The following is a 17289-nucleotide window of genomic DNA, read 5'->3' on the forward strand; positions in this document are numbered from 1 at the left end:
ATATTTTTGTCACTTTATCATATATATGTATGTGTGTGTGTATCTCATTTATACATCGTTGTTTTCCCATTGTCTTCCCCATTAGACTGTGAGCCCTTTGAGAGCAAAGACTACTTTTTGCCTTTCTTTGTATCTCCAACACTTAACATAATCCTTGGCACATAGTAGGTTGATCTTCTATGATGGTTGATCTACCTATGTTGGTTTTAATGGTCTGACCACTTTTCTGAGGCCCACAGGCTTCTGGATATATTTTTCTTTAGTCTTGGGCTTGATGGAGTACATGGATGACTCCTCTGTTAACATTAGCATAGCCTCCTTTGTATGATTTTTTTAACAGAAGTATTTGTCAAGAATGATACTAGTCAATAACTCAAAGATCTTGTGGAGTAGTTGTGGGGATATGCTCATTAATAAATGCTTTTTTATTTGACTTGATAGAACCACAGGGTTATCTTTGGTCTAGGATTCCTGCCCATGCTGGCACTTTGCCACTATGCTTCAGCTTCCTTTTCTCTCTGCCCCCAAGGCCTCCTTCTCCCATAGGTAAATCATTCCTGGAACTTCTGTTTTTGGGAAGAGCCCAGATCAATGATCTTTCATTCTTGCCAGCAGGTCCTAATGCTAATACTTACTTCCCATTACCTCCTTTTTCACCTCCCTTTTATATATTGTCTTATCCCATTAGAAGGTAATCTTGAGAGCAGTGGCTTTCTCTTTGGCTTGTATTTGTATTCCCAGTGCTTAGCATAATGCCTGGCACATACTAAGCACTTAAATACTTGTTGACTTGACTTCTTACCTTGTTTTTTTCTGCTTCTGGCTTCAGACTATGCTGGGGGTTGAAACTGAGGACTACCTCATCCCACCCCAACCTCCAACTGCTTCTGTATTTACTTCTTGCTCAGTACATAGCCTGATGCCCATAACTGCTCCTCATCCAGGAATGTCATCTTTAGGGATGGGTTGACTCCTCAATGTACCTTGTATATGTGACCCTGCAATGGGTAGGTAGTGGCAGAGCTACCTGTTGGCGCTTGTTCCTACTCTTTGCACAAAGTGTGTCCCTCATCCTCAACCCAATCTGCACCTAGTACCTTTTCTTGCCCTGTTCCACAGCTGCAAGCAGGCCCTGCTTTGTCCTTGGATCGGAAGGCTCCATGTGCCTACTTCTGTCTGTGTCTGTCCCCAGTGTCAGCAGACGTCTCTTTCTGGCTCCATATGCTGATCTTGACTTGAAAAAACTGACGCTCTGATTGTTTTCTTTGATTTCCCATTCAGGTCTCAATATGGTACATTTTCTAGAATGATCTTGTAGAGTAGTTGTGGGATGAGCTCAGCTGTATTTCTTTCCTGCTACTCCACCATCTTGGCTGGTCTTTGTGTTCTTCTGTTCTTCTGGGCTTGTCCCTTGGATATTTTGAGATCTATAATATTTATTCATAGTGTTCTGTGTTTCATTCTGTTTACTGTTATCTCTATCCTCAGTTTCTGATCTGGGACATTTTGCCAGGGCCAAGTGCCATTTCCTTTTGTACTTTTGGATGGTGTGTCAGGTCCTTTTGAATTTTCTGGAGTCTCCTTCCTCTGTTTTATCTGTGCTCAGTATGTTGATAGTTTTCAGGTCCTTCCTTCCCCTTTCCCAGTTCTCAGTGCTTTGAACTTTGGGCACTCCGGGTTTTTCTGGTCCGAGTGCTCCTGGTTCCCAAATTGGATGTTGGTAAAAATGGTCCGAATGCTTCAGGTTTCATATTACCCTAAAGCGTTCTTGTCTTTAGCACTTCAGTTTTCTTATCCCTAAGTAAAGCATGCTACAGGCTTCAGGTGCTCCTGCCATATCATTGGTCCATGCTGGTAGGTTTTCAGCTTATCTACCTGGACTTATGCTGGTTTTTATGGTCTGACCACTTTTCTGAGGCCCATAGGCTTTTGGATATATTTTTGTTTAGTCTTGGGCTTGATAGAGTGCATGTTATGACTCCTCTGTTAATATTATCGTAGCCTCCTTTGTATGATTTTTTAACAGAAGTATTTGTCAACAATGATACTAGTCAGTAACTCAAAGAAAACCACTTCGTTTTATTGTTGTGTTGTAATAGCATAGGTCTGTAATCTTGTTGTAGTATTATAGATCTGTAATCTAATAAAAGTTAAGAACAATGAGAAAACATATCAAGTTTATAATTAATTAAAAACATTTCTTTAATACTTTATAAAAAGTCTTGAAAAAAGACTGTATTCATGTTATATCTTGAACACATTTTTAGATATTTGGATTTTTCAAGATTTTTTTTGCTATTATTTTTCATTTAAATACAAACTTCTTATGTTCATGCAGCTAACACATCTCTATCATAATAGCTTTTAAAAGCCACTAGTTTGTTTACAAAAACTTGGTTTTTTCTTCCTAGGAGAAAACTTTGACCGAAGTCCCTTAAGAAGAACTTTCAAGTCCAAAGTTTTGGCTCACTATCCTCAGAATGTAGAATGGAACCCCTTTGATCAAGATGCAGTCAATATGGTATGTATTTTTCTTCTGTCAATTAATCAGTCAGTAAACATTTATTGAGTAATTTCTATGTGCCAGGCACTGTGCTAAGTGCTAGGGATAGAAAAAGAAGCAAAATACAGTCCCTGCCTTCAAGGAGCTCACGATGTAATAGAGGGAGCAACAAGTAAACAAATACATATGAACAAGCTATATACAGGATAAGTAGGAAATATTTAATAGAAGGAAAGCAGTATAATTAAGAGGGATTGGGAAAAGCTTCCTGCAGAAGATGAGATTTTAATTAGAACATAAAGGAAGCCAGAGAAGGCAGTAGGTGAAGATGAGAAGGAAAGGTATTCCAGAAGACAAAGAAAATGCCTAGAGCGAAGAGATGAAATGCCTTATTCATGGCACAACCAGGAGGCCAGTGTCACTGGATCAAAAAGTACATGGAGAGGAGTAAAGTGTATGAAGACTAGAAAAGTAGGCGGGATCCAAGTTGTGAAGGGCTTTGAATGCCAAACAGAAGATTTTTTATTGATCCTTGAGCTGATAAAGAACTATTGAGATTTACTGAGTAGAGAAGTAACATGGTTGGATATGTGCCTTAGGAAAATCACTTTGATAGCTGAATGGAGGATGGACTGGAATGGGGAGAGACTTGTGGCAGACAGACTAAACAGCAGGCTAGTGCTATAATCTAGGTGTGAGATGATGAGGTCCTAGATGTTGCACAGGTGAAATCAATAAGCCTTGGCAACAAATTGGATATGTTGCAGGGTGGGGAAAGTGGTGAGAGGTAGGGAAGAGTCAAGGATGACACCTAGGTTGTGAGCAAAGGACAAGGAGGATTGTGTTGCCCTCTACAGTAATGGTGAAGATTTAGGGGAAAGGCAAATGCATTCAACTTTGGACATGTTGAGTTCAAGATGTCTGCTAGACATCCAGTTTCACCTTTTTTCTTTTTAATCATAACTCTTATACTGTTATTTTCTAAGACTTCATATTAGTTAACACATAGATACTGTCATCAACTAGAACTAAGCAATCATTTCATTAAGCATTTAGCAAGTGCTCATTGTGTGCCAAGCTTTGTGCTAGGTACTGAAGATAGGTAAAACTGAGGCAATACCTAACTTCAAGGTATCATCATGCATACAGATAAGTAAATACTTCATGTTTATTTTTTATGTATACCTTAATTTTGAAGGGGCCACTGACTACTATGGAAATCAGAAAAGATTTCTCATAGGAGTTGGTACTTGTGTTAAGTCCTGAAAGGAGTACAGGAGTCAGAATTGAAAAAGGAAGAGTTAGTCAGTAAACCTTTATTAAATGCCTACTGTGTACGAAGCCATGTGCTAAGCACTGGAAACACAAAGAAAAGCAAAAGACAGTCAGTGCCCTCAAGGAGCTCAAAATCCAATGAGAGAAGACAATATATAAAAAGAAGCTGAAAAGTGGTGGAGGAGGTAGGAGGAAGGGAAGATATCTGTGGGGGAGGGGAGGGTGGAGTGAGCATGATGAAATCCTGCAGCCAAAGTGGAAATGACAGGATAGTTGCCCTGGGCCCATTCCTTAAATGAAGACCTGGAAAGGTCTTCCCTCTACTTTCTCTAACCAGAGGAAGAGAAGTTACTGAGGAAAGGAGGTACTGAGGAGGTGTGAATATCAGAGTTGATGTGATCTTGCATGAAGATGAGTTTCTGGAGATAGTAATAAAGTCGGGAGAGCAGCCAGGTAGGAAATGATGAGATGAAACATCCTATCATTGGAAGAGAATTTTAGTCATGGAAACAGCTAGTGCTGTCATGGAAGTAGATAATGGAATGTCATATGTGATGAGAAGTAATGTGTTCTCCACTTAGAAAGATAGGTTGAAGCTAAATTATGAAAGGCTAGGAGTTTTTATTTTATCTTAGAAGCAATAGAGTGAATAGGGGAGTAATGTGGTCAGGCGAATACTTGAGGAATATGAATTTGGTGGTGGACTGCATTATGGATTCAAGAAGAGGGAGTTGAAAGCAAGGAGAAAAATTAGAAGGCTATTTTAATAGTCTATGAAAGTAGCAAGAAAAGACTTGAATTAGCATGGTTGTGATATATTTGAAGAGAGGGAGATGGTAGTAAGAGTTGTGAAAATAATATTGACAGTATTTGGTAACTGACTGGTTAATGGGGGAGAGGATGAAAGTGATAAATTGTGAATAATCCTAAATTGGAAACCTGGGTAACTAGAAGAATGGTAGTGGAATAGTGGTGCTCTTAGGGAAAAAATTTAGAACATGAGAGGAGGAGTGAATTGGTTGCAAAAGATAATGACTTCCATTTTGGACATGTTGATTTTGAGATATTTTGGGGATATTCAGTTGAAGAGGTCAATGGACAGTTAGCAATATGGGACTGGAGCTTAGGAAATAAATGAGAATTGAATTTGTTGATTTGAAAGTCATCTGCAGTAGGCAATAGTTGAACCCTTCTGTGATAGGACTAATATTTACCAGTACTTCCCTGAGGTGATTTCTCCTTTCCCCCTTCCACAACATGGCCACAGGCCTCGGACCATCCTTTTACCCTCTTGTGCCAGGGATTAGCTTTCCCTAAAAGGAAACCAGGCAGCCCCAAGGAACTAATTGATATCAGCTTCCCTGGTGCAAGGTTTCCTGGCTCCCTTAGGACATAAAAAATCCTAGCTACATGGCATCTAGGCCCCTCAGATTCAGTGGATTACTAAAGGCCATGAGAATCACCATATCCATCTCTATATATTGCCCCAATGACCCAGCATTTCCATAGGAAGATGAGGGGGGCAGAATACAGTGAATCTAAGTGCCACTGTGTCCTTGTTGCACATTCTTGATGTGTTACACCAAAGTAAACCTTTTATTAATTGTTCAGTGACTTTTGAGTTCCTAATTTCATTCCATCATTGAACTTGAACTTAGAGAATGCTGGTGTTAGAGCCACCTCCAACCTTTTGAACTGATGAGATCAGTGAGAAAGAGTTAGAGTGAAGAGTGGTACATTCATGCATAGGGACAAGGCGTGGATGATATCTTGCAAAAGAGACAGAGCGAGAATGGTCAAATAAGCAAGAGATTGGAAGTGGTATAGGTGGTCTGAGGAGAGAAGAGAAGGTTTGGAACAAAGATTGTAGGAAACATTCTGGAGCAGGTGAACACAAGAGCGGCTCTAGCAGGTTCACTCTTGATCTAGGCAGCCAGAAGAATAGGAAGACAGCTTCGGAGGGGTTAAATAATTAATTATTCTTATTTTTCTCAAGTAGATTGCTGATAATGGGAGCACCAACTCCTACAGCTTCCCCTAATTACTCTTCTCACAGGGGTGAGAATGGGACAACAACCCTTACTTAGGAGCACAGTTCCTAATCTCAGTCCCCAAAGCCTTGATGGAGGCCAGTCGAAGCAACACAGTATTCCAGCTTATGCACTCCCCCCTAAGCCTCAATGGGTGTCAGTTGAGGCAAACACATTCACAAATCCCCCCAAGCCTTGATTGAGGCCAATCAAGATACATATAGCATTCGAGCTAGTGTACTTCCCCTGAAGCCTCAATGGGGGCCGGTTGAGGCAGACACGCATGCATTTCTCTATGCATTCTCCAAATCCCCAAATCCCCACTCACTGACCAGCGCTCACCTGATTTATAGGGGAGCACACAAAGAAGGCAATTTGCCAGCAATTACCTCACAAATTTACATTAATTTTAGCAATATCCTGATGACTTAGCACTGTGTAGACACAGTAGGTTACTTACAAAATAACTCAAATGTTTACACTATCTCATCCTTATATGTCACTGCACAGTTGCAGCAGAAATTGTTTACAATATGAAATCCTGGGAACTAGTATCTAGTATCCTGGGAACTAGTATCTAGGATCCTGGAAACTATTATCTAAAAAGAATAATAAAATCCACCTTACAATGTGTAATAGTGAGTACACAAGTCACACTGGATAATATAAATTTATAGTGGACCTAAGTACAGTTGGGTGACTTCTCCCAATGGTGTTAAGCAACATGTATATAGAAATTTGAACTGGATACCTATTGGATTAAAATTTTGAGGGGAGTAAAGTAAGGCCAGAATAGGGGTGCTAGTGGCCAGGAAACACTAGGAAAGTTGTACTAACTGGTTATTGTAGTGAAAGCAGAGAATAGCTTTAGAGGATTAAAACATAGGGTGAGATGAAGAGATTAGGAGGTTATAATGAATTGGTGAAATTGTTAGACAGTTAATAAATATTTATTAAATATGTTAGGCATTGTGCTAAGCATGAGTGATACAAAGAAAGGCAATAAAAAAAACCCAACTCCAATCCTTGCCTTCATGGAGCATCCATTCTAATGGGAGAAACAACATGTGAATAATTAAGCATATACAAGATATATCTATGAGATATATCTATGTGTGTGTGTGTGTGTTTGTGTGTGTGTGTGTGTAAACATGGAGGAAGAGGAGAGAGAGAGAAAAAGAGAGAGAGAGAAGAAAATGTAAATAATCTGAAGAGGTAAGCACTAGCAGCTGGGAGGAGAAAGGCAGAAAGCCTTCTGCAAAAGGAAGTCTTAAAGGAAGCCAGGGAAAGTAAGAGGCATATGTGAAGGCGCAGAGCATTCAGGCATGGGAGAAAACCAGGGTAAATGCACAGAGATGGGAAATATGATGTGGAAAGAATAGCAAGTAGGCCAGTGACATTGGATCATAGAAGTTTAAGAAGGCTAGAGAAGTAAGAAGGGGTCAGGTTATAAAGAATGTTAAATGCCAAAGAAAGGAGTTTATATTTGAGGGAATAAGGAGCCACTGGAGTTCTTTGAGGGGGAGATGGTGACAAGGTCAGACCTACATTTTAAAAAATCACCTTGATAGTTGAGAAGATTGACTGAAGTGGAAAGGGACTTTAAAAACATTCACATGGTTAAAATAAGTGGCTGAAATAAAATCTATTATACTTAAAGTGAACTAAAAAGTTAGGGTAGTAATAATGATTTCATCCAAGACAACCTTAAAAATAGAAACAATAAAAAGATAGGTAGAGGAACAACATTATGCTTAAGGGCATCAGAGATAAAAACAAATATCAACGCTTAATATGTATGCACAGAATGATATAACATCTAAGTACAAAATCAAATTGTAAGGATAGAAAAAAGTAAAATTTTGATAGTCAGGGACCTCAGCATTTCCACTTCAGACATAGATAGCTCTAACAAAAAAACATAAGAAAGAAGTGAAAGACCTGAATTAGAACTTCAGAAAAATTAGACATGACAGCTCTCTAGTTCTTAAATAGCAATAGAAAATTTACATATTTCTCATTTAGTCATGGTACCTTTACAAAAATTGACCAAGTTTCAGGGCATAAAAACTTTGCAATGCAATAAAAGTTGCATTCAAATAACAAAGTTTTTGTAGAAGGGATTAACAATTTATTGGTGACTAAATAATTTAATTCTAAAGAATTGGCAAGTCAAAGAACAAAATCATTAAAATAATAGAAAATTTTATCAAATAAAATTATAATAATGAAACAACATGCCACAAATTTTGAGATGCATCTATAGCAGTCCTTAAGGGAAATTTTATATCTCTAAGTGGATCCATCAGTAAAAGGGAAAAAGAACAGGTCAGAAAACTGGGAATGCAAATAAAAATACTAGAAATGCAACTCATAAAAAAAAACTTCAACTAAACAGCAAACCAGAAGTCCTGAAAATCAAAGAAGAGATTAGCAAAATTATAAGCAAAAAAAAAAGTTTAATTAATAAGTAAATACACGAGCTATTTGTTTTGTTTTCTTTTTAGGACAAAATTAATGAAATAGAGAAACAGGGTAAGAAGGAAAGGAATAACAAATTTTATTAAAAGTGAAAAAAAATTCACAGCATTTTAAGACAATAAAAAGAAATTTCAGAAAATTTTGTCCCATCATATGCCAATAAAATAGGTAACTTAAATGAAATGGAAAGCAATTTTTTAAATTATAAAATAACAAGTCAACAAAACAATAAATAAAATATTTAAAATTAATTTAAATAAGTTAAATGAATAAATAAATTCTGAAATAAATCTATTTACATCTAGCAGATTTATTTATTTAAATAAGTTATTATTTATTTAAATTAAGTTATTTAGTATTAAGTATCATTATTATAAATGATACTATTAAAATCAATTTTAGAATATATAAATAATAATCGATATTAATATTATCAGTGTTACCCATTAATAAACATAAATAAATAAATATTGATAGTTATTATATGTGTTATTTATTTAAATGATTAGCAGATCATTAAATCTAGTTCAGTATCAGTTAAATGAAATAGGACAAGTTATAAATGAAATACCAAATAAAACCACCCCAGGATCAGATAGAATTACAAATAAATTCTATCTCAACATTCAAAAAACAATTCCAATATGACATAACTCCATAAAATAGGACTAGAAGGGATTCCTCCTAACTCCTTATGTGATACAGATATGTTCTTGATATCTAAATAAAGTTAAAGAATGAAAACTATGGATCAGTATCTCTGATTATTGATGCAAAAATGTAAAATAAAATAATAGTATAGAGGCTACGAGAACATATTAAAAGGATTATAAAACATGACCAGGTTGCATTTGTATCAGCAGTGTAGGGCTGATTCAATATAAGGAAAATTATGATTGCTCCCTGCTCTGGATCTTGACCTGGAATTGGGTGGTGGGCAATAGACTTCCAAATGGCACTCTTCTCTGTACCTTGTACTAGTTTAAGGATCTCCTGGGATCTCTTTCTGCCCCAGTACTTCCTTCCCTGGTTCTTAGTCTTAGCTCTATTTTAGTCCCTGGGCTCTGGAGTGCTCTGGGCTGAATGTACTCTTGGCTAGACCCCTTTTTCCTTAGCCTCTCTGGGCTAGAAAAATGATTCACTGTGACTGTTTTCTGTAATTTCCCTATGAGAATTCAGTCTGGGGCATTTTATACATCTGATTGGAGGAGATTTGGTGGGCAAGATAGAGTGTAACACTTCACCTTATTCCACTGTCTTGACTCCACCTCCATTATTTTTCTTTTAATATTATTGCTTTTTTTTTTGCTTTTCTTCCTCTATGTTGTACTTCATTTCCATGTATTTGCATTCCTAATTGGTTATTCTCTCTTTTGTTTCTTTGGTGAGATTTTCTATCATGGATTCAAGTTTTTCCCTATTACCAATTATTTTTGCTGTACATGCCATAAATTCTACTTTCACAACCCTTATTTCTCTTTAAATCATTTGGGGACATTCTGGTATTCTGTACTCTTCTTGGAAATCCACAATGTCCCCTGCCTCAAACAGTCTGGATTCATTTTCCTTTGTCTTGAAATATTTACTCATAGATATCTGGATTCTTTAGCTGATCTGGAGGTCATATTCCCTGCTGTTAATAATATCTTCTTGTTGGTTGATTGCCTTATGTGCAAGGTCTTTAACTGACTTTTCTTCCTCCTGAGAGCTTTGGTAATTTCAGTCTTTTTTTTTTCTTACAGGTCAATATTGCTCACTTTCTGAGACCTTCCCTTTCTCAGTCTCCTCCCACACTGCACAGTTCATGGTTAACTAGCCTTGTTCTCTGCCCTAAAGGACTTCTGGAGGACAACAGAACTGGCCCTAGCTGAATCCTGGGGCTCTTTCCCTCAGGCTTAATGAAATGACAAACATTCCACTAGGGACACATGTCCTGCCTCAGTTCCTCAGTTCTCTGGCTGAGCTCTGCTGCAGCAAAATGCTGCCCGCATTCTCTGTAGCCTCAGCTAGATTCTGACTTTTGGATTTCTGAGGCACTAGAAGTAGGGGGAGGGCAGAATAGGGTTGGGTCCTGTTGTGAATCCATAGGTTGTGGGTCGGTTTGTGCAGCCTTGCTACCAGAGTATGTTGGGTAATGGGAGAAGGAGTGCTTAGTAATAAGCACATTATGGGTAAGGAATTATCCTTCTCTGCTCCGCTTTTTGAATTGGGTTCTTGGTTTTCTAGACCAGGGCTTCTTAAACTCGTGGAGATAGCTGGAATTGCTGTATCTTTTTCACATAATTCCAAATTTGGAGAGGTTTGATAGGTCAAGAGGATCAAAGAAGATGTTTAATACTCCATCTCATGGGCTGTGTCACCTTCATTCTCTCTATCTTGCTTTTTAAAACTACAGTAGTGATAACTATAGCAATTATAGAAGAGGTCATTGGAACTGCTGGTATGTAAGCAAATATGCAGAAATTGTTGAAATCATATTTTTCATAGGCATCTGTCAAGATTTCTTGAACAAACCTCTTTTAGTGTTATAAAAGAAAGTAGACCTAGGAATAAGCTTGTAAATACTTAATAGCTGGCTTTCTGAAAATGCAGGACTCATTTTCAAGTTTAATCATTTTCTCAAACATTTTCTTAAATCTAATCAACAAAATAATAATGGGATAAGTCCTGAGCCTTTTTCCCTGACTTCCTCTCTTCCCCTAATTTGTAGCTAATTTGTTTTATTTCTTTACAGAATCCCTTAATTCCTACCTAGTATCTTAAATGCCTTTCCTAGGCTGGAATGGGTTTTGTTTTTGTTTTTCGTTCTTCTCCGATGGTACAGGGATTTGAGAAGGCATGGATGAGTATTTATCTTCACTGTGAGAAGGAGAACTGCTATTAAAGAAATCACAGAGCAAATGAAGTGGATATTTGGGAATTCATTTAGTACCATCAAAGTAATAGACCAGGCATATGATTCAAAGCATGAAGAGTGGGAGCAAAGGCTTAGAGCAGTGTACATTAGGAACGGTTCTTTTCTGAATAGTCTTTCAGGAAAGCATTTCAAGGTTCAGTTGATTTTTCTTCCCAGACAGCAAGTTGAACCTTTCAGCAAGTACTGATAGAGCATTGGACTAGCTCAATCTCATTAAAAAGAACAGAAATTATTTTCTACCAGTCTTTCATAGAATGTTTAATGAAGACTTGGTAGTACATAGATGTTCAAGGAAAACAATTCACTTGTCCTCAAACACAAGTGAAATGTTTGTGTTTTACTCAAAACAAATACTCCTGCTTTTTAAGAAGACATTAATATAATAATCATGAATTTATATCTTATTTCTTCCTGACTGTTTGGAAGGGGAGAATGATACCCTGTTTTCCTCTCCCCAATACTTCCCCACCCCAGCTCCTTCCAGAAGAACAGATCTTGGAAAAGGGGGCATCAGTGAATCAGTCTGTTATTGCCCCTTTTGTGACTTAAAGGCTGACGTACTCCTTATGATCATCAAATCTGTGTCTGAACTTGAAATGTAAAAATCTTCAGGAGGAGTAGACGTTTAACCCTCTAACCTTTAGGAGGAGTAGAAGAGCATGCTGTAGAGACTAGCAAGAAAAAAAATTAGACCACAAATAATAGAAGAATATTGGGAAGAAACACGAGGAACTTCTTGGTTCCCTCACTCTCTAGAGTTCATGCTGTCTCCTTCAGCCTCTTTTTGCCCAGCCATTGGACTGGCCAAATTTCCATTCCTTTATTCTCTTACTGACAAGGTGCAAGGTCACCAGATTGTTGAGGTGCAAGATGTCTATGTGTGCCATGGTATCATCTTAAAAGAATTCACTCAGGCTGTCTCCACATCAAGTAAAGGCATTTATTCCAGGTAACACACCAAGCAGGCTCCTCCTTAAAGGAAAGTCACAACCCCTTAAAGGAGATGCCCACTAGCCAGAAGCTAGGGATTCTCATAGAGGAAAACCTGTCATGGGCGGAGAGATGAGGTAATCAGGGACAGGAAGGTGAGGTAACCAGGGACATGTAAGCAAGAAGGCTGTAGAACAGAATTTTGTACGTATCTAGGCACATCATTATTCCATTGTTCAACCCATTTACCCAGGGTGGAGGGGTCCCTATTAGTTTTATTATTTCATTGACCAATCTATTTGAATCTCATCATCTCCAGAAAGGCATCAGCTAATCTTATCATTATTCCTTTTTTTTAACCTGATGTTTCTGGAAATTCCTTTAGGGTAATTCTTTAATATGAAATATAAGGATGATCATCATTCTGGGAGGGATGACATCTCTAAATGCTCATTAACACAAATATTTATATGTAAAAATGCATTGAGGGGCAGCTAGGTGGCACAGTGGATAGAGCACCAGCCCTGGAGTCAGGAGGACCTGAGTTAAAATCCAACCTCAGACATTTGACACTTACTAGCTGTGTGACCTTGGGCAAGTCACTTAAGCCCAATTGCCTTGCCCCCCCCCCAAAAAAAATACTCTGGTCCAGAGGGCTGTGGTGATCTCTTTCATTAAATCCCCAGCCTTGGGCCCAAACTAACTCAGATTCATACCTGAGGGAATTTTATTCTGAAGAAAGGCTCTTTTCATATTCTGTCTGGTTCAGGAACCCCTGGAAAAAATTACCAAACGAAGCTTAAAAATCCTCATGTCCTTGGTCACAAAAGCATTTCTAGAAAGATACTCACTGCTCCTCCTCATTTGGTAATAGAGCTGTAATTTCATGTTTTTATTCCTCTGCTTCAGTCACTGTACAAGACATTTTCAGAGTTTATTTTTCTGTAAATAAGTACCATAATGTAAAAAAAGGCAGTAAGCAGTGATGTTTTTTCTATTTTTTATAGTTAATATTTTATTTTTCCCAATTACATGTTAAAACAATTTTAAGTCATTTTGTAAAAGTTTAAGTTACAAATTCTCTCCCTCCATCATTGAGAAGGCAAGCAATTTGCTGTAGGTTATACATGTGCAGTCATGCAAAACATATTTCCATATTAGTCACGTTGTAGGGGGAAAAAACCCCAAAAAGGAAAAGATAGAAAGTTTTTAAAAGTACACTTCAATATGCGTTCAGACTCCATCAGTTCTTTCTCTGAAGGTGGATAGCATTTTTTATCGTAAGTCCTTCAGTATTGTCTTGGATCATTTTATTGCTTAGAGTAGCTAAGTCATTCACAGTTGATCATCATACAGTATTGCTGTTGCTCTATACAATGGTCTCCTGGCTCTGCTCACTTCGCTTTACATCAGTTCATGTAAGTCTTCCCAAGTTTTTCTGAAAGCATCCTGCTCATCATTTCTTATAGTACAATAGTATTCCATCACAATCATATGCTAGAACTTGTTCAGCCATTCCACAATTAATAGACATCCCCTCAATTTCCAATTTTTTGTCATCACACAAAAAGAACTGCTATAAACACTTTTGTACATATAGATCCTTTTTCTCTTTTTTAAAAAAAAATCTCTATGGAATACATACCAGTAGTGGTATTGCTGGGTCAAAGTGTATGTATAGTTTTATAGCCCTTTGGGCATAGTTGCAAATTGTTCTTCAGAGTGGTTGGATCAGTTCACAACTCCATCAGCAGTGCATTAATGTCTCGATTTTCCCACATCTCCTCCAAAATTTTTGTCATTTTCTTTTTCTATCATATTAGTCAATCTCATGGGTGTGAGGTGGTATCTCAGTGTTATTTTAATTTGCATTTTGCACATCAATAATGATTTAGAGCATTTTTTATATGATTATAGATAGCTTTGATTACTTTGTCTGAAAACTGCCTATTCATTTCCTTTGACATTTTATCAAGTGTGGAATGACTTGTATTCTTAATAAACTTGACTCACTTTAAGAAGTGAGTCTTATCAGAGAAACTTGCTGTAAAAAATTTTCACAGATATGATTACTGTGTATTCCTATCCACTTCCCCCCCCTTTTATCCTGATCTCTCTCCTTTCACCCTGTCCATCAAAAATGTTTTACTTTTGACTACCACCTCCACCAATTCATCCTCCTTTCTATCAGTCCCACCCCCTACTCCTGCCCTTCTCTTTTTCCCTTTCCCTCCCACTTCCCTGTAGGGTGAGATAGATTTCTATACCTAACTGAGCATGTATGTTATTTCCTCTTTGAGCCTATTCTGATGAGACTAAGGTTCAGGCATTCCTCCCTATATCCCCAATTTCCATTCCACTGTGAAAGCTCTTTCATGCTTTTCTCACCCCTTAATTTTGTTTTGTTTTGGGGTTTTATGGATATCATTCCATTACAGTCAACTCACACCCACACCCTTTGCCTATATACAGTTATCCCTTCCACATTGCTGAGGTTAGGAGCACAGTGCCCTGCAATCTGGAAAATCCACATAAAATTTATAGTACCTTATTGTCAAATTATTTGGTCATAGGCTCTGTTTGGTTTGCTGGCCTTTGCATGTCGTCTGCTTCCTCAAAACTCCCCCAGAATTCCCATTTAATTTCTTATGCTGACCTGCAACATGTTGAAACTGCAGTGGGGAAAATCTGATATGAAAAGGATAACTGTGTATTCTTTCTAAATGCTCTAATAATAATAAGGTTCTTACGAGTTACATGTATCATCTTCCTCTATAGGAATGTAAACTGTTTAACCTTATTGAATCCTTTATGACTTCTCTTTCCTGTTTACCTTTTTATACTTCTCTTGAGTCTTGTATTTGAAAATCAGAGCTTTTATTCAGTTTTGGTCTTTTCATCAGGAAAGCTTGAAAGTTTTCTGTTTCATTAAATATCCATTTTTATCCCTGAAGGATTTACTCAGTTTTGCTGAGTAGGTTATTCTTGGTTGTAATCCTAGCTTCTTTGCCTTCCAGAATATCATATTCCAAGCCTTCTGATCCTTTAATGTGGAAGGTGCCAAATCTTGTGTTATCCTGACTGTGGCTGCACAATATTTGAGTTGTTTCTTTCTGGATGTTTGCAATATTTTCTCCTTGACCTGGGAACTCTAGAATTTGGCTGCAATAATCCTATGAGTTTTCTTTTGGGGATCTCTTTCAGGAAGTGATCAGTGGGTTCTATCAATTTATATTTATCTTCTGGTCCTAGGATATATCAGGGAAATTTTCCTTGATAATTTCTTAAAAGATGATGCCTAGGCTCTTTTTTTTTTAATCATGACTTTAAGATAGTCCTATAATTCTTAAATTATCTCTCCTCAATCTGTTTTCCAGTCAGTTGACCAGGTTAGTTGCTTTTCCAATGAGAAATTTCACATTTTCCTCTAGTTTTTCATTCTTTTGATTTTGTTTTACTGTTTCTTGATGTCTTATGGAGACATTAGCTTCCACTTGCCAAATTCTAATTTTTAAGGACTTATTTTCTCCAGTGAACTTTTGTACCTCCTTTTCCATTTGGACGATTCTACTTTTTAAAGAGTTCCTTTCTTCAGGGAATTTATGTACATCTTTTTCCATGTTTCCTGTTCTGTTTTTTAAGGAGTTCTTCTCTTCAATAAAATTTTGTATATCTTTTCCCATTTGGACAATTCTGCTTTTTAAGGATTTCTTGTCTTTATTGGTTTTTTGTGCCTCTTTTACTATTCAGCCTATTCTGTTTTTTAAGGGATTTTTTTTCCAGTATTTTTTTTGCCTCCTTTACCAAGCTATTGACTCTTTTTTTCATGATTTTCTTACATCAGTCTCATTTGTTTTTCCCAACTTTTCCTCTGTCTCTCTCATTTGATTTTTAAAATCCTTTTTGAGCACTTCCAGGAATACTTTTTGGGCCTGAGACCAATTCATATTCTCCTTTGAGGCTGTGAAGGTAGCAGTTTTGACTTTGTTGTCTTCTTGAGTTTGTTTTGATCTTCTATGTCACCATAGTAACTTTCTATAGTCAGGGTTTTTTTGTTTGTTTGTTTGTTTGTTTTGCTTATTTTTCTAGCCTATTTCTTGACTTTTAACTTTATGTTAATGTTGGGCTCTGCTACTGGAATGGAGGGAGCACTGTCCTAACCTTCAGGTTTTTTGTGTAGCTGTTTGTAGAGCTAGTTCTGGGAGTCTGTAAATTTTCAGTTCTTCCAAGGTGGTGTGATCTAAGGAGAGATGTGTTTACTACTCTCCTGGCCATGCTCTAATCTGTGAGCAACCACAAGCACTCTTTTCTACCCTGGAACTGTGACCAATGTCTTTGCTTCCCTGAGGTCAGGAGTTCTAGTGTGCTAGTACTTTTCCTTACCTAGGACTGTGATCTAAATCCCATGTGGGCAGTGCAACAGTCTTTTACCCAGTGCCAACAAAGGAACCCCTCTATGCTTCTGATCAGTTGTCTGACCCTTTTATCATCTGTGGGCTGAGAGTTCTGGAAGCCACTGCTGCATGCTTGCCAAGGCATTCTCTGCACTGGTCCATGCTGCACTTTTATCCCAGTGCAACAGACCTTTCCTGACAGCCTTCTAAGTTGTCTCAGACTGGAAAATAGTTTCAGTATATCCTTTTGTTGGTTCTGCTGCTCCAGAATTCATTTTGAGGCTTATTTTAAAGTTGTTTGGAGGAGAATTGGGAGAACTCAGACAAATCCCTGCCTTCTTTCCATCATCTTGGCTCCACTCCTCTCCAGCAGTGATGCTTAGAATGACCTTACCATTACCCTAGTTCAGCATTTTATGTGGGGAAATGTCAAATCTTTTCCTTTCAATGATATCTGTTCTTTGGGATCTCTCAAAAACATTTTATTAAATATATTCTATTAAATTATTTATGTATAGTATATATTAAATATTCTCTCATGTGATCATCATTATCATCAACCTAATGTAGTCAGAGCAAGATTATTAGATTATTGGTGTAGATAATTGAGGCTTAGAAATGTTAAGTTATCCTAAATAACATGAGTAGTAAGTGGTAAAGCTAAGAGTAGAACTTAGATCTTCCAACCCCTATTTTAGTGTTCTTTCTGTTCTCTCACTCCATGAAGGTTTTTCATGTTGTCTACATTCCTTTAAAAAA

General features: G+C 37.4%; 1 protein-coding gene across 1 annotated transcript in view; it reads left to right on the plus strand.

The window, feature by feature from the left end:
- The window catches only part of DENND5B (DENN domain containing 5B), a 213158-nt gene that overhangs the window by 73835 nt on the left and 122034 nt on the right, over positions 1-17289 (plus strand). The window contains 1 exon segment of the mRNA XM_020975818.2: positions 2412-2521. Coding sequence (XP_020831477.1) covers positions 2412-2521 — 110 coding nt within the window.

The sequence above is a fragment of the Phascolarctos cinereus genome, unplaced genomic scaffold (genome assembly GCF_003287225.1).
Source record: "Phascolarctos cinereus isolate Bilbo 61053 unplaced genomic scaffold, phaCin_HiC Scaffold_1;HRSCAF=81, whole genome shotgun sequence".
NCBI classification, from domain to species: Eukaryota; Metazoa; Chordata; class Mammalia; order Diprotodontia; family Phascolarctidae; genus Phascolarctos; species Phascolarctos cinereus.